General features: G+C 44.1%; 1 protein-coding gene across 1 annotated transcript; it reads right to left on the bottom strand.

Moving 5' to 3' along the window:
- Nucleotides 1-455: 455 nt before the first annotated feature.
- Nucleotides 456-22,173, bottom strand: Hykk (hydroxylysine kinase). The gene is made up of 5 exons (XM_032910201.1): nt 21,582-22,173; nt 18,946-19,296; nt 18,307-18,446; nt 8,289-8,472; nt 456-2,083 (listed from the first exon to the last, which is right to left on the bottom strand). The coding sequence occupies exons 2-5, from the start codon at nt 19,289-19,291 to the stop codon at nt 1,623-1,625; spliced, it is 1,131 nt and encodes a 376-aa protein (XP_032766092.1). The 5' UTR covers nt 19,292-19,296; nt 21,582-22,173; the 3' UTR covers nt 456-1,622.
- Between the last annotated feature and the right edge of the window lie 568 nt (nt 22,174-22,741).

Genomic DNA, 22,741 nt, shown 5'->3' with positions numbered 1-22,741 from the left:
ATATCTGCTTCCACACACTGTGTCTGGAGTTCCGGTTGCAGCTACTCTGTCAAACACGTTCTTCTCATGACTCCCACTCGTGTTTTCCCCGAGGGCTTTATCGTGTCTTTCCTCTTGCATGCGTTTATTTTGTAAATGTATCTAAAGTCTTTTCGGTGGGAAAGGCACTATCACAGGGGCAAGAAGAGACACACGGCTGTGCTGTGGCAATTTACAGGGTAACTGTACCACCGTAAGCAGGTAAGACAGTGAGATGCCACAAAAAAGAGTGCCTCACTTCTAGAGAGCTGAGATTAAGACGGAGTCCACAGCGTTAGTGGTGTGTAAGCTAGGTACGTAAGTTTCTCATGGTCTGAGCCATGGCGGCTTACGAGATAGATGACTGTAGGATGATATTCAGGTAAGACAGTGAAATGCCAGGGAAAAAAAATAGACAAAAAACCCCTCACTTCTAGAGAGGTGAGATTAAGGAAGAATTCATAGAGTTAGTGATGTAGACTGGGTATTTAAAACGTGGATTATTTAAAATATGTGAATATGTGTGAGGTGGTGGACACCTTTAATCCCAGCATTTGAGAGACAGAGGCAACAGGATCTCTGTAGATTTGGGAGTTCAAGGCAGCCAAGAAACTCTGCCTCCAAAAAACAAAAACAAAAACAAATTAATATAGCTATACATATGTATTCTTTTCAAAGTTTAAAAGTCATTGGTTGAAGGACTGGAATAGGTCTTCAGAGACTGGTGACAAATCATGGATCATCATGTATGTTCCTTTGTAAGAGGCAAGCAGGACCTGCACACAGACATGCTCCCGTGGGTGACACGTGTGTGGGTTTCTTTGCTTTCTGTAGTGCTGAGGTTGAGGGTTCATCATGCAGTACTTTCTTACGTGTAAAGGACAGTCCTAAGAGTGCTGGAAAAGCTAGATCTTCCCTCGCCAATTCATTGAGTGGCTGTTTTACCATTTCAGTTTTAACTTTGCACAAAAATCCTTCATAAATCTGATCTAGGCCCAACTGAGTTTTAGTTAATGCAAACTTTTCTACGGTCACATGTAGTGGCTTGTAATTATTCTAATTATGTTACAAAAAAAAAAAAACCAAACCTGTATATAGTGTCCCACAGGTAGGACTAAAGGAATCCTGTCCCCCAGTTGGTCTTTGACTGGTCAATAAAATTACCAGTGGCCAATAAAATTACCAGGGCAGAGAGACAGAGCGGGGACTTTTAGGATTCCTGGAAAGGGACAGAGAGGAAGAGATTCTGCCACCATAACGAGGGCCTGGGAGACAGGCCACGCGGAAAGATGCAGAAGGGAGCGATTGCTGACAAGTAGGTACACGGGGGAAGCGGCCCAGGAGGGCTGCCCAGCAAGGTCCAGGGTAGCAAAGACAAAACACAGATTTTAGTAAGTACTAACTCAGGAATATTGGAGGGGAGTGTGTGTTAGCCAAGTGGCATTAGGGAGTGGCCCAGCCATTGACCTGCTTAGGGCATATTAAAAATAAGGCTGTCAATGTCTGACTTTCACTCGGGAGTCCGGAGCATTGAGAGTGGGTAGTGATGAGTGGGTGTGCACCCATCAGGGAGTTTTGAGCGCTTTAATTTTTTACCACATCTGTCACATGGAGATCCCAGCTTCATAGGACTTGGCAGTTTCAAACCAGATTTCTTCTACGGCTTTCTTGCCCATGTCAAACATCTGCTGTAAATGCTTCCATCCGGTTTTTGCTGTGATCATGAGGTACTCCTTGTTCTCTGGGTACAGCTGGCAGGAGTATGTGGCCATGACAAGAGACTGACTAAAACGAGCACATACTAGTAAGAACAAGGCATCCCTCTCTACAGCGGTCAGGGGGATCACACTTTCAAACCCCGCGAGGACGTGACCTCCTACTTGTATAGGGTTTGTGCTTTCGATCATCATGTACATGATGGTGATGGCCACTTCAAACACATAGTAGCCATAGCTCATGTCACCGAAGTCTAAAATCCCAGAGACTTGATACACGGCATCTCCAGAGGCTGACTTGCTGAGGTCTACTAAAATGTTATGGTCATTAAGGTCACCATGATTAATACCTGAAATCAGAAGAGTCATGTAAAAAGTTATTTAAAACGGTAACTCATTCTACCTTTCTTTTTAAAGCACAGCCATCTAAATAATTTGATGAAAAGCAGAGATAAAAGAACAAACTCTATTTTCTTAAAATAAAGCCGTTTTCCCTGGGAAAGACAGACAGAGTTTTGGCTCCTCTGATCTTGCTTCTCACCAGTATAGAGGTTAAGGTGAAGACTTGCAAACACCCAAATGGAGAACTGCTCAAAAGCCAGGAATATTTAATGGAACAGAATTACATTCTTATCACTATAGGAAGGAAAGACTTACTTGGGCCTTAAGCACCTTTAATTATCTCCAGAGGTTAAAAAGTTCTGATAAGCCTGGTGTGATGATGCACACCTTTAATCCCAGAGTCAGGAGGCAGAGGTAGACGGATCTCTGTGACCGTCTTCAAGACCAGCCTGATCTACGTAAAGAGTTCAAGGTCTGCCATGCATGGGCAGAGGAGTGTGGGGGTGGGCAGAGAGACAGAGAGACAGAGAGACAGAGAGAGACCTTGTCTCAAAAGCCAAAAATAGACAAACCAGAAACCGAGAGTGTTTAGCAAGTGTTGTAGCCTTGACATTCAAGAGCACGCTCCATGGCCTTGCCTTGTTGGTCAGAGTAGAGTGGAGTTATATCTAGCACAGTTAGCTGCATACGGTACAAGCTATGACCCAGGCACGCACAGTAGAACCATGTATCAGATTGTAATATGTTGGGAGAAGAGAAAACCCCAGACTTGTCTTTATTGTGGGCAGTTTGAAGAACACTGATTAAGCTGCTGTCTAGAATTAGCACACTATTTATTCATTGTTCCCAAGCAACAAACCTCTGAGAGTCACCTTTTAATAACGAGGCAATATAGAATTTGTCTTTCTAACTCTGAACTTTTTCTTGAGACAAGATCTGACTCTGTAGCCCAAACTGCCCTGTATCTCATGACAATCTTTCTTTCAGCCACAGTTTCCCATGTGCAGGGATTAGAGGAACCATGCTCAGCTTAGCTGGTATATAATTAGGTTTGTCTGGGTTATGCTTAGTTAAAATGTATCACAGTGACTGAGTCCAATGAACATTATGGTAAGTCATACCTTTAAAATTATACATTCTAACATAGAAATAATTCAAAATATATATACCAAAATTAGAAGAAATACAAGGAAAGAACAGAAAATCCATATGACAGTAGGAGATTAAAGTATGTTTTACTCAATGGTTATTAGAACGAACAGACAAAGGTGACCAGTAAAAGATATGGAAAATTTTAACAACATGGTTGACAAACTTGACTTAATGGACACATACCCCAGTTACAGATATATTTTCACTTTAATCACACATAGATTTTTTTTTTACAAAAATGTAGCAAACATTAATTAACTACTTAATTAATATTAAAAGTAAATATTTGAGTATTATGAAATATGTATGAGTTCATATATATGCATTTATACTGAATGTATTGTTCAAACTCATAGACACTAAGCACAGGTGATCATTTCAATTCATTAGGGTTTGGGGCTGGAGAGATGGAGAGCACATATCACTAAAGACATGATCAGTATGAAAAAACGAGTAAAAGGGGGCTGGAGAGATGCCTCAGGGTCGAGGGCACTGGCTGCTCTTCCAGTGCCCGCAGGCTTCAGTCCCAGCACCCACAAGGAGGCTCACAACTCACTGTAATTCCAGTTCCAGAGGATCCACTGCCCTCTTCTGGTCTCTTTGGGAACTGCATGTATGTGATACACAGACATACATGTAAATAAAACTCATATATACAAAGTAAAATTAAATAAAATCTCAAGGGGTTGGGGATTTAGCTCAGTGTTAGAGCGCTTGCCTAGGAAGCGCAAGGCCCTGGGTTCGGTCCCCAGCTCCGAAAAAAAGAAAAAAAAATCTCAAAAAGTAAGTAATAATAAATGAAAAGCACAATTTTTAACAGGTGTGTTAAAAACTTGGTTATAAGTACAAAATTTTAGATGAATTAGATAATTTCTATAAAATACAACTTATTAAATATGGCAAAAATCTATATAGTTCTATATATATTAAAGAAATTAAAGTGCTAATTTTAATAATCTGGGGCTTTTTGTTTGAGACAGAGACTCGTGTATCTGATCTGGTTTTGCACTCACTATGTAGCTGAAGATAAGCCCAAACTCCTGATCCTTCTGTGCTGGGATTACAACTGGGTGCCACCATGCTGGGGTTGCTAATTTTAATACCTTCCCTAAAGAAAAACACAGTATAAAAAGAAAGTATTGTCCTATTTCTAAAATATAAATTTACTTTGTGAATTTCTATCTGAGCATGTGTATGCCACATACATGTAAATGAACGCAGAAGCCAGAAGAGAACCATCGATCTCCTGGGGCTCGAGTCCAGGGAGCTGTGAGCCACCGAACATGGGTGCTAAGAACTGAACTCAGGTTCGCTGGCAGGGCGGCAAATGCTCCTAAGAGCCATCTTGCCAGCCCCACTCTTCTCTCACCATCACTGAGAAAATACAAGAACTTCCTGAATGATCTCACGAGCCTAAGCCCGTACAAGGATATCATAAAGGGGAAACTGTAAGGAGATGGTACTTAGGGATGTAAATGGAAGCCATCATACAACATTAGTATACTGAGAAAGGTGATACATAACAAAAGAGAAGAAAACAGTATAATGACCACATTAGGTTTCAGTTAAGATACAGCCAATATAATTTGACTATCTATGCATTTAAGGGGAAGCAGCATGCATTTTTAAAAGATGTCTTAGTGAATACAGGAATACAGGGAGGCTTCCCTTATAAAAGATGTTACCAACAATAACAACCGACCAAAGCAATACCTCGGCTAACAGGTTTCGGTCCGGTTGGGTTTTTTGTTTGTTTGTTTGTTTGTTTGTTTTACTTTTTGTTTTGCTTTTGAGACATGGCCTCTCTGGTAGCCCTGGCTGTCCTGGAGCTCATTATGTAGACCAAGCCGGCCTCTGGGATAAAGGCGTGTGCCACCATGCCTGGCTATCACAGTCAGTAGCTAAACACTGGCGGTTGGCAAGAAGACTCAGTGGGTTAAAGCACTTGCAGCACGAGCCTGACAGCCTGAGTTCAGAACTCACAAGTGGAAGGGCAGACTAACTGCTCGAGAGTTGTCCGGTGGCATCCACTCAACATACCTCAGCACAGGCATGTCTGAAAACACGTGTACACATGGGTGCACATATGCAATAAATAAAATAGTTCAACACCAAAGGAGTTTTCTGGGGTAGAAATGCCAGGATACTTAGTGAGGTAAAACAAATAAAAGGGCTGGTTTACACACTTGTAACCCCAGAGTTTGGTAGGCTAAAGCATGAGGAGTGTGGGTTCGAGACCAGCCTGGTCTACACAGAAAGAGTGAACCTGAGGGGGGAAAATTCTCCTTTACAGAACTTTTCAGATGACATTATTGTACACATATAAGTATCTTGGGATAAATTATTTAAATGATATGTTTAGTGTCGAGAGCTTGAGATAGATCAGTGAGTTAAAAGCACTTCCTGCTCTTCCACAGGACCTGAGTTTGGTTTGCAGCACCCACGAGGGGTGGGTATTCCAGCCTAGGATGTCTGATACCATTTTATAGCCGCCATGGGTACCTGCATGTGGCGCACATGCACATGCACACGCACACACACAAATAAAAAATTTTAAATAAAAGTATGGCTGTCTTGGGAGCACAGCACGAAGGTCTATGTGCCCACAGATATTCAGAGAAACCAGAATCAGTGTGCAGAATTGTCTTTCCAATGAGAAAAATGTAAAACCTGAATTTTTCATTCAGAAAGCTGGGAACTGGAAGTGACTGATTGCCTAGCGATCTGCGTTATCTGTTGGGCCAGGCCACAGCAAGGTATTACAACCTGACTGGATAGCTAGTAATAAAATGACCCAGGCTTCCCCAAACTCCCCCAACCAGGATCAGAAGTGGCTAACAGCCCAGATGCTCTCCCTCTATGCTATGTACGTGACCAAGACCAGGCAGGACCCTTCCTTAGCCCCTTAGCTAGCACAGGGAGCCTATCTCCAGAGCTCATCTTCTTGGAAGAAACGGCATGAACTCTGAGCTTTGGTGTAATTATGCTTCCTTGAGCACTGGGGATAGTATTACACCAGAAAACTCTTTCCCCAAAAAACTATACTGCGCCGTCTAATATGCCAACAATAAACCGCCTGGCATCAGGCTCTCTAGAAGGTTTGATCCAGGTTGACAAACTCAATCTGAACTGGGCTTTCATTCTTTACTCTTTGTGGTTTGTTTCCCTGCCTGACACCTGCAGAGACCCCCTCCTGGATACAATAAAGTACATTTTGAGATATCAGCAACAAACCAAAAAATGGAGCATAAAATAAAATATATATATTTTAGAAAAATCAAACAGACTGTTTAAAAAATACATAGTAGCCCGGGTTTGAGATAGTTGAGTGGTAGACTACTTGCCTAGAATGTGCAAACTCCCGTAATCGATCTACAGCACTGTCAAAAACATACACAGGGCCAGTGAGATGGCCCGATGGGTAAAGTTGCTCGGTGCCATGCCCGACAAGCTGAGTTCAATCCATGGAGCCACAGAGTAGAAGAGCAAACCCCTTCAAGTTGTCTTTGACCTCCACATGTGTGCTATAGCACATGCATCCCAAAATTATTATGCACTTGCCTCTAGCCTCTGATATAAATATATATGTGTATGTAAATAAAGAAATGTATTTTAAAATTACGAGAAACTATTATATAAAATAAGATTGGAAACATGTAAGCATCCACGTAAGACAATGGTGAGGTCCTGTCCTGTGCCTCCTCCAAGGGTCATGTCTGGGTTCACGACCCTGCAGCAGTGCTGTTCTAGTACCGAAGACCGGACTGGCATCCCTGCTGCCTAGGGCCATGTTGGTGTCTGGGGGCTGTGCAGAGAGGGCCCTACCCCTCACCTGGGCATCATGGGAGAGCTGACTTGCCCCTCACCATCAATAGTACCCTGGAGAGCAGCCATCACCACCATGCTCTGCACCTCTTGGAGCAAGCAGTAGAGCTAGCCCTGGTTTTGGTAAATGCAAGCAACTTGGCCCTGAGGTTATGAGAGTGGGGCACGTGGTTCTTTGAGAGTGGGAGAGCCAGCCCTGCCCCTCACCAGCTGCAGCACTCAGGATAGCAGGTCCTGCACCTTACCTGGACAGCATAGTAGAGCTGGCCCTGGTTGTAGGGGTGCGTTATGAGCCAGCCCTAAAGGTGTGAGAATAGGAGAACTAGCTTTGTCCCTTGCCAGCTGTGGCATCGGGTGAGCTAGCTAGGGAAGTGCTGGAGAGCTGGCCCTGGTGGTGTGGGTGTGGGAGAGCGGACAGGCTAACCAGCACAGCTACCACCCAGGCCAGATCCAGGACTCTGAGTCGGTCCACCTCAACATCTACCCCATTGATGAAGTACTGGAGCATGTGAAGGGGCTGATCCTATAGTTCCAAAACAGCAGGTTCTCCATCACACAGGGCAACAACAGGATATCCTCGAGGAGTCACAGTGAGAATCCAGTACTTATAGTGTAGCAGAAGGAAACAGACCAATGACTCACTGCAATGAACATTTGCAATCAAAGAAGTGTGCACAAACAATATACTGTGGGACACACTGTGACACACTAAAGTTTTCACAATGAGATTTTTTTTCTTTTGGATGGGGAAGGTTGCAAGGGCAGAGGGCAGGTATGAAGGGATGGGGAGATGAGTGGGATTGGGGTGCGTGATGAGAAATACACAAAGAATCATTAAAAAGTTAAATAAGAAAAGAAAAATGTAAGCATCACAAAGTCAGGATGGCAGTGCAGGGAGAGCGTCTACACCCTGGGAATAGTAGCATGAACTATACATACAACCTCTTTTGGGAGCTGGCATTATTTGGTCAAGTTGAACGTAAGATTGGTGCAAGAGGGTTTCTGTCAATTCAAGACCAGCCTGGACTGCACAGACCTAACCAGGACAAAAATTAACTTCGAAAACAGCTAACTTATGAATAGTAAAGACAGGATTCTTGTAAAAGTGACATGAACAGACAGGAACATCTTATAATGTCAGAAATCTAAGCCGTGCCCCCATGTTTTCTCGACACTGTGAAATTCGCCAATTTAAAGGTTGAGAAAAATACATACTTTGACAGGGAAAATACTCACATTCTCGGAAATGACTTAATTTGGTCATCACTTCTTCCTTGAACAGCTGGATGACCTGTTCAACAATCTCTCGGTTCCGACTTTGGCTCAGGGCACCCATGTAGTTCTCTAGAAGAGGGACGTTTTTCAGATTCCAGATGAAGTTCTCCCGATGAAGAAGATTTAACTTTGGATGGTGGAATTCCTAAATGAAAAGTAAAAAACCATGACAGAATGTAGCTTAGGCAGTATGATGCTTGCTTAGCATGCACGATGCCCTGCACTTGATCCCTGTTGTAAAACTAGGCACGGCAGCATACGCCTATAATCCCAGCATTTGAGAGGTGGATATGGGTAGATCAGAAGTTCAAAGTCATTCTTGGCTACATAGTGAGTCTGGGCCTACCTAAAAAGATAGTATATATTTCATATATATATTTAAGAAATAGACTCCTGACTGTTGGAGGGACCTCATATCTCTATAGCCCCTGTCTTTTGACACATTCTCCCCTCAGAAGGTGCCTATAGGAGACAGATGGCACTCTCTTATGGTAACTGACTTACTTATGGCAACCCATAAAACAACCTGGGCACCATGGGACACATCTGAATATCCAGCCCTTGGAAGACCAATATTTATCTTTCTATAAAATCCATAAAGTAGTAAATCCCTTTTTATTAGAGTAAGACATTATAGTTTTGGGAGCACAGTCTCATTCCATTTGGTCTTCATTGGTGTGAAGACAATTTTTCTTTCTCGTTTTAAGTTTTTTGAGACAGGGGCCTGCATAGCCTGCTCTTGCCTTGAATTCCCCTGTATACGTAAGGATGACTTTGAACTCCTAACCCTCCCGCCCTTATCTTCCAAATGTGCTAGAGTTAGAAGCATATGTTACTGTCAGGCTCATAGACAGGGACTGTTAACGAGTGTTTACTAAAGAAATTGGAGGCTACTCTCAAGAGCATGGTGGCTCATACCTGTAATCCCAACACTGGGGAGGCTGAGACAAAAGGATCACTGTGGGTTCAAGACCAGTCCTGGTAGATGGAAGAGAGTTCCAGGCCAGCCTAGGCTACAGTGAGGGAGTCTGTCTCAAAAACAAAAACCAGGGTCAGCAAGATGGCTAAGTGGGTCAGCTGCTTATTAAGAGATTCAAGAGGTTGGGGATTTAGCTCAGTGGTAGAGCGCTTGCCTAGGGAAGCAAAGGCCTTGGGTTCGGTTCAAAAAAAAAGAACCCAATGACTTGAGTTTTGGTCTGGACCCACAAAGTAGGGAGAGATTTATCATTTGACCTTACACTTCCATACTTGCATCAGACACACACACACACACACACACACACACACACACACACAAAGACAGAGAGAGACAGACAGATGAGAGAGAGAGAGAGAGAGAGAGAGACAGAGACAGAGACAGAGACAGAGACAGAGAGAGACAGAGAGAGGATAAAATATTCTATATTTTTACCAGTGGATCTGGTCTGAGGCTGGCCCCTTGTCTCTTTTCACTGCATCTTTCATCACTTGGTCCCACCACTCTGGCCTCTCTGGAGTCCAGGGAGCCTCAAGACCTTCCCAGGAGCCATTCCTCTCTCCCAGGATGCCCTTTTCCACAGTGATATAGACTCCTATTTCTACTCAGAAAAAAAAGCCTCACAGACTTCTAACCACGCCTTGTACATTTTCAGCCCCCTCTCCAGCACCTCACAGCCCTCTGTGGGAAGGTATGCACAGGAGGTATTCATCCCGAGATGGCTCTTCCTGTCACGGAGGTAAAGTCTGCCTCTGCACTGGTGTCTATGCCGCGGGTCCAACTGTGACCTCTAGGGGCATCTGGAACATGCGATGTATTTCTTCTCCGGGAACCCCCCAGGCCTGGACGCTGCTCTGAACACAGCACACCTGTGCCCTCAGCGCTTGTAGAGCTTCTCCCGCAGGGGAAACCTCTCTAGTTTCTTCAGCTCTTCCTCACAGGACACTATTTTCGTCTCCTCTCCTTCTGCTGTGTTAAATGCCACTGCAGATCACCAGAGTAGAGAGTAAGCACTGAGCCGCCAGGAGCCATGGACTGCGATTCAGAGAAGAGATCACGGTACAGGGAACTTTCTTATCTCGTGCTGTTCAATGCTACTCAGTTTTTTTTTTAATCTCATACATACATACATACATACATACATACATACATACATGTGACTTTTATTTTCATTTGACGTGTATAGGAGTGGGAGGGTATAAGGTGCATATTTATGTGAGTGCATGTGTTTATGGATATGCATGTGTGTATGCACTTGTAAGTAGAGGCCACAGGTCAATGTCACATGTCATTCCTCAGGAGCCATCCACTTTGTTTTTAAGACAAAGTCTGTCATTGGTCTGGACTGAGCCAATTAGGCTAAGCCAAAGCTCCAGAACTCCTCCTGCCTCTCCCTCCGCAGCCCCAGGGTTCTAAGCCTGCCGCTGTGCCTAGCATTTGTATGTGAGTTCTGGGGAGACAACTCAAGTCTTCATGCTTCTGCATGAAGTGTGAAGTATCACTTCATTTACTGAACTCTTTCCAGCCTCTACTTTTATTAATTTTAATTGTCTGTATACATGTGTATGTGAATGTGTATGTGTGTGTGTGTGAATGTGTGAGAGAGAGTGTGAGTGTGTGTGACAGAGTGTGAGTGTGTGTGTATGAGTGTGTGAGTGTGTATATGTGTATATGTGTGTGAGAGTGTGTGAGTGTGTGCGAGTGTGTGTGTATGTGACTGTGTGTGAGTGAATGTGTGTGAGTGTGAGTGTGAGAGTGTATATGTGTGTATGAGTGTATGAGTGTGTGTGTATGTATGTGTGTGAGGGTGTGTGTGTGAGTGTGTGTGTATGTGTGTGTGTGAGTATGTGTGTATGAGTATATGAGTGTGTGTGTATGTATGTGTGTGTGAGGGTGTGTGTGTATGTGCAAGTATGTGTGTATGTGTGTGAGTGTGTGAGTATGTATACATGTGTGTGTTTGTGTATGTGTGTGTATGTTTGTGAATGTGTGTGAGTGTGTGTGTGTGTTTGTGTATGCACACGTCTTATGTGGAGGCAGGTGCCCACAGAGGCCACAGGCAGTTGTGAACCACCCATATAGGCACTGGAAACTGAACTTGGGTCCCCTAGAAGAACAGAATATCCCCCGTGGGGCTTAAGAACTTAGTAAACATTGAGCCATCTCTCCAGGCTTTTTTAAAGTAATTATAACAAACCCAGGTGTGTGAGTGTATGCTTAATCCCAGCACTTGGGAGGCAGAGGCAGGAGGATTTTTGTGTGTTTGAGGACAGCCTGATCTACATAATAAGTTCAAAGACAGCCAGAGTATGACCTTGTCTCAAAACAAAGGCCTAAACGTAACACCCTTGTTGGGTTTCCAGTTACAGTCTACGCAGGCAAGGTCTAGAGTTAGCACCGACAGTGCTGGGGCTGCACTCCCATGCAGCAGTGGAAAGAACACTGGACCGCGTCACGCAGAGCTCCAACTCCCTCTTCTACTTACATCTCAGATCTTAGTTCCTCTAGCAGGAGCGTGCAGATGTGAGTCAGTCACGGACCAAGAGGACACACAGCCGCCTTCCGAGCCGGTGCTCTGTCAATGCTCTGCTTTGGCCTTGCTTGTTCTGTGGTGCTGGGGATTGAACCCGGGGCCTTCCGCACGTGAGGCAAGCACTCTACCTGAGTTACGTCCTCAGTCCAAGAGTGTGTTTGAACATTCAAAACTATGAATTTTGTACCTTATCATCCTGATTTTTCTGGCCTTTATTTCCTTTTGGCTCCTTGCCAAGGATCGGAATTGCTGGGAGTTTAACCAGTGCTCTTTGTTAATTCCTGTCAGCCTATCTCCCAGTCACTGGCCTCATTCTCTCTCACCAGAGCTGCCATTCCTAAGCACTTTGCTTCCTCTAGTACAGAGCTCAGACCACAGACGGATGTATTCACAGAGTTGCCTGTTTTCTTTTTTCCAGATACTTGAAACACCTGAGCTCAAAACTCCAGCCCATCCGTCACTCAAGTAGTAGTATTTGGTCCTGTCACTTAAGAATGTCTTAGCTCTGGTCCCTATGATGTCAGGACTTCTGTCTACTCTGGAACCCTAGGCCAGGGAAGCTGCTGGAACTTTGAGGGGTCAACTATATCTTGAGCAGTTTGCTCACAGCCTCTAGAATAAGGACTGAAACATCATTTTCACAGTATCATAGACACTGCAACCAAGAGAACAAACAAAAGCAAAAACATAACGTTTCACTAGTATAAAAGCAGACAAAAGAATTAGTGGAACAGTGTAGAGAAGCCATAAAGAATCCTTAAAAGCACAGTCAAAGTAGTGGTCAATAAGGGTACCATAAAGACACCAGGGAGAGGATAAAGTTCTTTAATATAGTTCTGGGAAAACTGGATTTCAACATGAAAAATAATGGTATTGGACATTCTTCTTACACCAGATACAAAAACCAACCCCCAAAGAGACAAAAGACCCAAATGCCATGATTGGAAATCATAAAACCTCTTGGCAAATGTATTGTCAGTGATTTCTTGCCTATCATACCCAATGCAAAAATAAACAGATGAGATTGCCAAACTAAAAGCGTCTGCACAGAAAATACCAACACTGGGCCTGTGGACATGGCTCAGTGAGGTGTTAGCAGGCACAGGCCTGGACATAGGAGGATGCCCTGGGGCTTGCTGGCCAGCCAATGGAGACAGTAGGCTGTCTGAAGGGATACCGTGGAGGGCTGGTGAGATGGCTGACCAGGAAAGACTTCTGCAAGCCTGATGACTGAGTGTAAGGCCCAGAACCAATATAGTAGAAGGAGAGAACTGATGCCTGTCTGTTGTCCTTACCTCAGATTTCCACACATGCACTGTGGCATGAGCGTGCATGCACACACACACACACACACACACACATACACACTAAAGAAGAAAGAAAGAAAGAAAGAAAGAAAGAAAGAAAGAAAGAAAGAAAGAAAGAAAGAAAGAAAGAGAAAGAGATTTAAATAAGAACAAAACAAAAGATGGAGAGCAATCTTTAGTGTCAGCCTCTGGCCTTGACATACACATACACACAACATGTACATACATAGACACATTCATACATAAACTCAACAATTGATACTTTGAGAAGATGTGGAGAAAGTGCTGGTATGCAGGATTTATAAAGAACTAGTAGGCCCAATAGCAAGAAAACCAATATAGCTCAATTTCAAAATGAACAAAAGACTGAAACTGAGACTTCCAAAGATAACATAAAAATGGTCACACAGAACCATGGTCACCATAACCCACCAGGGAAATACAAACTGGAAGCACTATGTGATATCACTTCCTACCTGTGAGGACAGATACTGTCAGATGTGTGAGGAATACTAGTGTTGGGAGGGCATGGAGAAAGAGGACCCGTGTCACCCTTGACAAGAATGTTCAGCCATGGTAGAAGACAGCACGGAAAGTTATTACAAATAAGTTATAACCAGAACTGCTATGTGACCCTTAAGTTCAGCCTTCTAGGGGCATGTACCTAAGGGAAAGGAAAATATGACCCTGTGAAAATAACTGTACTATTATGTAACATTGTAATTAGTCACCATAGTCAGGTTAAAAGATAGAAGGGTGTGTAGGGCAAAGGTTACACTGCAGAAATATTTAGTAAAAGGCAAATTATTCACAGTCTCTGAAGAGTAATGAGAGTGGCAAAGTAGTAAATACTTAAAGCTAACAAGGTGAATGATTTAGCAGCATGAACAGCAGGACCTCGGAGAGCCCTCTGTCAGCGTTTTTGGTAAGTGTGCTCCACTGCAGCAGCTGTTTTACTGCATATGCATCTTATAACATGTTGCATACCTTAAATATATCGCAGTACATTTTTAACGGTAAAGGAGAAAGGTGTAAAAGGCACTTATATAAAAAGCATATTTGGAAGATATTTTGAGAATATTATAGAGACAATCTAGATATAATACAGAGAACTGTAATCACTACAAAGGTTTTTCTGAATAAAATTAACATATGAAAAATCTCCTAAAAATATATTTATACCAGGTGTGATGGCCTTTACACATAGTCTCAGCACTCAGAGGCAGGGGGACTGCCATAACTTTAAGGACAACCCAGTCTACACAGAGAGTTCCAGGTCAGTCAGCGCTATAGAGCAAGACCCTGTCACGGGGGCTGGAAAGATGGCTCAGTGGTTAAGAGCACTTGATGCTCTTGTGGAAGATCCCAGCATCCACATCCGTTCCCAACCATCCCGACCTCTCGCTCCAGATCTAGCAGCCTCTTCTGGCCGCCTTGGGCACCTGGCGGCATACACTCATACACACATGCAGCATACACTCATACACATAAACAAATCTCTTCCAGAAAGGGCTCTGTCATGAACAAATAGAAATAAAATAACTACTCAAATTAAAAGTATATTGATATTCTAAGTGGATAGTGCGTGTGTGCGAGTGTATTCCTGGAGGCCAGAGGTAACACTGGACATCTTCCTCAGTTACTCTTCATTTTATTGTACCTTTTATTTTATTTATTTATATTTGTATATGAGCAACATGTGCATGGATATGTTGTGCACATACATACACACACAAACAATTTATGTGCATGTATGTATGTGTGCCATGGCATGAGTATGGTGGTCAGAGGAGAACTTGTGGGAGTCGATTTTTTGCTTCCACCGCGTGGGTCTCAGGCTTGGTGGCAAGAGCCTTCACCGCTTAGCCATTTTGCCAGACTCTCCATTTTATTTTTTGAGATGAGTTCTCTCCTTGGCCCTGGAGCTTGCCAATTGGGCTAGACTGGCTGGGCAGAGAGCCCCAGGGATCCTCCTGCCTCTGCCCCTCCAGAACTACTCTGCCATTCTTTTGTGTGAATATTGGAATCCAAATTCACATCTTTGTGCTTGTGCCAAAAACATCTTTGCAGAGCCATAAATGACATTTTAATGATTATCCACAAAAGAATTTGAAAATGTTCTGACTGAAATGCCTTACATGTTCACCACCCACAGCTATAAGCAATACAATTTTTTGAATAAGTGAACAGAGTGCAGTAGAAAAAGTTTATAAACATTTATTGAACATCATTTCCAGAGGATGGGATTACTTATTACTTCTGATTTTTCTTTGTATTTTTATTAGTTTTTCTTTTTCTTTTTTTAAAATTTAATTTTATTTTTTTTTATTTTATTTTTTTTTTTTGAGCTGGGGACCGAACAGGGGCCTTGCGCTTGCTAGGCAAGCGCCTACCACTGAGCTAAATCCCAACCCCTTAATTTTATTTTTTTTTAAAGATTTATTTATTTTATGTATGTGAGTACACTGTAGCTGTTTTCAGACACACCAGAAGAGGGAATCAGATCTCATTACAGATGGTTGTAAGCCACCATGTGGTTGCTGGGATTTGAACTCAGGACCTTCAGAAGAGCAGTCATTGCTCTTAACCTCTGAGCCATCTCTCCAGCCCCTCATTATTTTTTTTTAAAGATTTATTTATTTTATTTATATGAACATTGTAGCTGTTTGAGCCATCTCTCCAGTCCTGGGATTAGACCTTTTTTGGCTCTTTTTCTTTTTTTTTTTTTTTTTTTTTTTTTTTTTTTTTTTTTCTTTTTTTTTTTTTTGTGCTTGGGGCCGAACCCCGGGCCTTGCGGTTGCTAGGGAAGCGCTCTCCCACTGAGCTAAGTCCCCAACCCCCCTATTAGTTTTTCTTAAATCATGAATCACTAAAGAGTTTTTTTTCAACCAGAAAAAGATAGGTTATTACTAGTTTTGGGATAGCAGGGCAAATTAATACTGTTTAGATGGTCACATGGCCTTGACATTTTGGCCAAGAGGAGTAACTGACTTGGTTTGCCCAGTTCTAAAAGTTTAAATACTGAAGACAATTTAAGTCACTAGCATTAAGTAATGAAGACAGACAAGTAAAATGAGTTTGTCCCCCACTCACTACCTTGACAGAGGATTCAGTGCAGAGGGAAGACAGAGGCAACAACCCAGTGAGCTCAATGAGCTGAAGAGATAGAGCCGAGAGTCCAGGAAGACCAAGGCGGCTAGAGTTTGTAGGACTGACTCCCAAAGATCAGAGCTTCAGAGAGAACACCAAGTCCTCCTTGAGAATTTGATGCATTGGTATACGCTCCACGTGTTAAGTCTGAGGAAAGGACCATCTGAAAGGCTGAAAGGGACTCAATTGTGCACATATGCAAGGCTGGGAACAGTGTCTGTGGCTACTGACCACCCTGGGAAACATCAGCTTATAGGATATGGGGCAGAGAACTCAGAAGGGTTTTTGCATTACATAATTCTTAAAGTAAACCTAGCCCCGGCCCCACCCCACCAATAAGAGGTTAAAAGCAAAATCCAAAAGAGTCACATGGCTTCCAATCAGCCTAACTACATGTACTCAAAGGAAGTTCCATGACTATCAAGCACAAGAAACATGTAGGAGCTGGACATGGTCATGCATACCCCAGCGGGGGAAAAAGTAAAGTGGCCTAAATATGTCAACTAAATGGCAAAGACTCTCAGTTTCTTTGTTTTTGAGTTAGAGTGGTAAAACATAGCTAAAGCTGGGCTTGAGTTCTCCTTCCTTAGCCTCCTAAGTGCTGGGACTACAGACAAACCATCATGCCTGGTACACACTGTCAGACTGCACAACGAACAAACAAGACCCTAAAACCTTCCCATAAGAAACATTTCAGGCACAATGACTGCCACATAAGCAGCGTTCTGTTCTCTTTTCACTGATGTCTAGAGGACTACAAACATGTTTGAGATGGAAAGAATTAACCTCACCTCATCCACCTCTTACTTAATTCTTACTGAACTGCCTCCTGCTTCAGGATGAGACTACCACAGCAAGCCTAGGTCAGAACCGCACTTTGCTCAGTCTTTCCCTGGTTACCAACTTAGCACTAAGTAACCGCCAAATACAGCTGCAGAGTCTTCTAAACCTCTGGCCCCTCCTCCCCAGTGCTGGGAGATGAAACCCTTCCCTGACTCAAGCCCTTAATCCGTTTTTTACTAATTATTGACTATCTGACTACTGAATTAGCTTCCTAGATGTTCCACACCTTTCCGGACCCCCGAGTTCTGTAATTAGCGGGTTTTGCATATTAAGAAAACCTCCCTCAAGGACCCCTGCGGCCTGTAAGACACAGTTCCAACTCCTTACTTTCGAGGGGTGGGAAGGCGTGGCCTTACAATGTGGTCTAGGCTGGCACACACTGATGAGACTCCTGTAACAGCCTCCCGTGTGTTAGGGACAAACCAACTCCTTGCTGCCAAAGAACGTGTATCTCTTAACCTCAGAGCCATCTCTCCAGCCCTAGAATGTGGATCTCATAATCTGACTCCACCATCTATTTCCAGTTTTCTCTCCCGTCTGCCTCGTTTGCAGATCTTATATACTGCAGCCATGATGAATTATCCGGAGGTTCCAGTAGGGCATTCATTGCACTTCGTGCTCTTTCCTCCCTCCCCCCACGGAATATCCTTCCTCCTGTTCTTTCTGACCCACGCACTCCTAACTTTAGGATCAGCTTGGTGTTACTTTTTAAAACTTCCATCTCCCAGTGTCCACTGCACAGTGCTAGACATCCAGGAGAGAAGATGAGCAAAGACTCTGGGGAAGCAGCACAGTTGGCAGCAGCTTATCCAGCATGTCCGAAGCCTCATCCCCAGTACCAGCCACACTAGACGAGGGAGCACTGCCCATGGCTTCAGCACTCAGGAGACAGAGGCAGGAGGGCCCAAAGTTCAAAGCAGTCTTTGGCTACCCAGTGAGTGTGAGAGTCTGTCTAAAAGACAATGAATAACGAAGCACACCGTTCTTAAGACTCTCATTGCTGCCAGGCATGGTAATGCATGTCTTTAATCCCAGCACTTTCAAGGCAGAGGCAGGAGGACCTCTGTGAATTCGACATTAGTCTGGTGTGCATAGTGAGTTCCAGGCCAGCCAGGGCTCCCTAGTGAGACTCTATCTCAAAACAAACAAACAGGACCCCCCAGATCTTACCTCCAGGGCTTTATCCAATCGGGCAGCCAGCCTTCCTATTTCATATAACTGCTGGTGGCTGGTGGCAACCTCAGCGATTGGTCTTCCTGGGAGGTAAGTGAGCATTCTGACCAGGTAGCTTTTGATTTCAGATCCACTGTCTAGACAGAGGGAACGATGCATCCTGTCAATCACTCTTGAAAAAGCAATGAGAACTTGCAGCCTTAGAGTCAAGTGTTGTCCCCGAGGTCACATACGTAGCAACGACAAACTGGTGTTTTAGATGCTTGATTGCTAGATTCATGTCCTTTCTATTTCTACTTCAACACAGCAGCTGGTCTAATAAATAAAAATACATTCTTAAGGCTGGAGAACTGACTTTGCCGTGTGTTTACCTAGCATGTGCAAGGGCCTGGGTCCAAATCCTAGCAGCACATATAATCTTTTTGTGTTAAATAAGAATAGAACATGTTCTCCTAATGTTCACAGGTCCCTTAGTTATTAGCCATTAGGATATTTATAAGCAAAAAATGTACATTAGATCTCAACTCAAACCATTTCCAAATTCTATCTCCACTTGGAGTTATGAACTTGTTTTTCACACTGCGCTTCTACCTTTAGCCACAATGCAGTAATGTGAATGTCTAGGAAATCTCTTACCAATGGACATGAGAGAGATCGTGTTGTCCCCTTTAGTTTGGCACACAGAGGCTGTTGGAAATCCAGCTGCTCTCAGAAACATGATGATATGGTTCTGCATTTCAATCAGGTCTGGAGTTTGACTAGACTTCGTGTTGCTTATTTTGAGGACATATTCAACTGGGTCATCTGTAGTCTCTTGGCTTCTTGAAATGTGAACGTGAAAGTTTTGGTCGTCATAGCTGGGAAGGGGCTGGATCTTAGACACTTTGAACCCAAATATGGATTCCACCAGTGCAGAGGCTTGTGCCTCAGTAAAAGTGGGCTTGGTAAAAGCCTGTGACTGCTGGTCATCTCCACTTGACATGATGTCTAGAAGGAAATAAGCACCAGGCATATGACAATGTCAGTTATTAAATGATTATTCCCAGACAGACCACTCTTTTCCTATATCGAGTCTATGCTTCTTGAGTTTTATTTGAACAATCAATCAGTGAATGAGATGAAGAAGCAGATGACCTGGAGCTGCAGGGGTGGGTCCGCAGTTAAGAGCACTTGCTGCTTGTGCAGAAGGCCTGAATTCACTCCCCAGCTTTCACATTGTGTGGCTTATATCACCTGTAACTCCAGTTCCAGGGGGGCTCTGACAGCCTTTTCTGGACTCCTCAGAAATCTGCAGTTACATGCGCACCATATCCACACAGAGACACTTAAAAATTAGAATAATCTTTAAAAGAAAACAAAGTTGATGTTCTGTCAGGGGATAATGGCCCATGTCATTATAGACCCAGCACTTGGAAGGCAGAGACTGGAAGACCATTTCAAGTTCCAGGCTGGTTTGATCTACCTAGCAAGGCCTAGGCTGGCCAGGGGAGACCAATATAGAGAGACTGTGCCTCAAATAGAACAAACAAAACAGAAGTAGATATGTCGATAGATAAATAGAAACCCTTGTGCCACATACTACTTTTTAAATTCCCCTCCCAACTTGAAGGTACAGCTCTGTGGACAAACACAGGTCAGAGAAGCACTTGCTGTCCAACCCAACCTTTCGTCTGTCAACAGAGAAATGTAGGTCCGGACATTAAGAGATGTGTCCCAAACTAATATTCAGTTCCACTGAGACTTCAACTCTGGGGGCTGGGAAGATGGTTCACTGTGGATGGATGGTGACCAATGTGCAAGCATGGGGACTTGAGTTTCCGTCTACAGCAACCATGTGAACATCAGGCTTAGTGACACATGTCTGTAATTCTGCGTTGTATTTTTTTTTTTTTTTGGGTGTTCTTTTTTTTTTTGAGACTGGGGACCCGAACAGGGCCTTTCGCTTCCTAGGCAAGCGCTCTACCACTGAGCTAAATCCCCAACCCCTCTGCGTTGTATTCTTTTGTTTTGGTTTTTTGAGTCAAGGTTTTATGTAGCCCCGGCTGGACTTAGACTTAAACACATTACATAGACTTGACTTTCTGATCCTCCTGCCCCTACCTCCCGATGCTGAGATTACAGGCATATAACACCACACTTGGCTTCTTTGGTACTGGGGATGAAACTCACGGCCTCATGTATGCTAGGCAAGCACTCTCCCAAGTGAATCATGTGCCCAGCCAGCGGTTGTACGCTTGACAAACACTTCTCATGTTTACTGTGCTGACTGGAGTGTTTGCTTTCAGAAACAAATGAAGTCCTTCAGGTGTTGATACTGAACTTACGATCACGAAGACTAAACAGGGCTTCCAAAGAATCTTTGCACCTGGAACTTCTGGAAACTAATACATCCGGTTACACTGCTTTTGGCCTTAAGACTATACAAGGGATTTTAAACACCCCTTTTGAATATATATAAAATAAGGTCAGTGCTCAGAATGTAATGCAAACTGAAGCCTTACCTCCGAGATGAAATCCTCTCATCTCTGAAAGAATGTAAGGGTGGTAACACTAAACGTAATAGGAATTTGATAGGGAGCGGGGTGTGGTGGCACACAGCTGCTATCCCACCAGTCCTACCGCGTTCCAAGCTAGCCTCGGCTACTGTGAGAGACTTCGTCTCAACAAGAAAGCATTCTTAAATTTGAAGACTGTTAAAGGTAATTGGTGAAGGCCAATCTCCAGAAAGCACTCCCATGTCCTTAAAGGGGGCTTGTTAATTATCTCTTCGCAGAGTCCTGTTTGCTAAAGCTGGGCAAAGTACTGTTGGCAGGTTTGGTCACAAGACAACCTGGTACCAAAGAGTTGCTGAACTGTAAAAAGTTGTTCCAGCAACAGCAGGGCAACCTCTGTAACTTTAGCCACATTGCCTCTAAAGAGTTTAACGAAGAGCTTTGAGTTTATATTTGCTTTTTTGCCGAATATAGGAAGAACTCCACATTCTGAAAGAAAAGACACACATTGAAACCTGCTACTGAAAGTAAATACACATAAAGAAAAAAAGAACTCTTTAAAAAAAAAAACAAAAACAAACCAGAGATGTCTATTTTAATCAAATGTGCTCCGTGTGTGGAGAGGATGGAGAGCGAATCCAAGTCCTATATAGATAATAGTGTACTTCTTGTCAACACTATTCAGATGGGGGCGGGGGAAGGGAGTGGACCTTACACTCTGCACTTTGTGCACAAGAAAGAAAAAAAAGAAACACCCCAGAAACCAGCCTTTCCTCTCACCTTTTCCTAAAGTGTTACAAAATCTCGTAACTTCTGCCTTAGCACGTCTTCCAGGTCTGTCTTCAGCAACCTTTCTGCTGTGAGCTTCCAAGGTTGGGAAGCAGGCAGTGATATTCCCTGCACTTATTTTCGTAAGTCAACGGTTGGCGCCACTCACAGTTCACAGGCTCCAGGAACTCTACACCGTCGTCTTCCAAGGGCGATTGGAAGCAAGACTCACTTCCAGTGGGTCTTGCTGCGGAGCGAAAGACACCGATGGGAGGGAGGTGGCCCACAGCCGGTTCTTGGCCTTGTGTCAGATCTAGGGGAGCCTTAGGATGGCTTCCACCCTGCACGCATGCAGGCCCGCCGAAGGTGGGACCCTCAAAATTGCGCACTGAAATCTCAGCAGGGCTGTGGCTGGACAGTGACCTGCCCCGTAAGCATGCAGCGAGTTTGGGGAGCGCAAGGGTCGCCGGAGCCCGCCACCCTCTCTCAGGGATGTCCCCTCAGAGAGATGCTTGTCTCGCTTCAGCCTCCCCGCTCTTCTCACGCACAACGACCCGACTTCCTGAGGCCGAAGGCTCTCTTCCCTCAGTCAGCAATCGGTTGCGGTGCAGGAGGTGGGGCCTGACCCGCTGCCGCTGCGAGCCCCGCCTTCCTATTGGCTCCTCCCATATCCCCGCTGCCCAGTCATCACACATTACGGACAACTCTGGCCCAACCCTCCCCAAGCCCCAACAAAGTTCAGAGATCTGGCTTCTGATTGGCTGTCTGCAACCCGACAACCTTGTCAATCTCGGATCTCTAGTTAGAACTCTCAAGTAGTCAATTAGTAGGCCTTGGGAGTTTGCATCTGTCAATTCCCATCAGGTTGGTTTAGTCTGGGCAGCGACTCGGAACACGGGTCTGTCAGCAAGCTGCCCCAGGAGAGATCGCATCTTGCCTTCTTTCCTCACTCTTTCCCTCTCTTTCTGGAAGCTTATATCCTGAAGGTCATCTTCATAGAGCGAGGTTAGAGGTGCATCCTTTCGAGAAAGGAATCATGGTCCTGAAACTGCCAGGGTCAGTCCCTCTGTGAGGAAATGGGGCTCACTGTCTTTGTACTACCATGTTCCAAACCTAAAAGGCTGCATTTATTAAACAGACCTACACTGTCTGTACTGGGGGAACTGAAGCCT

Source organism: Rattus rattus, chromosome 8 (genome assembly GCF_011064425.1).
Source record: "Rattus rattus isolate New Zealand chromosome 8, Rrattus_CSIRO_v1, whole genome shotgun sequence".
Lineage (NCBI taxonomy): Eukaryota > Metazoa > Chordata > Mammalia > Rodentia > Muridae > Rattus > Rattus rattus.
The sequence above is the reverse complement of the archived record's forward strand: the minus strand, read 5'-3'. Positions and strand labels throughout refer to the sequence as shown.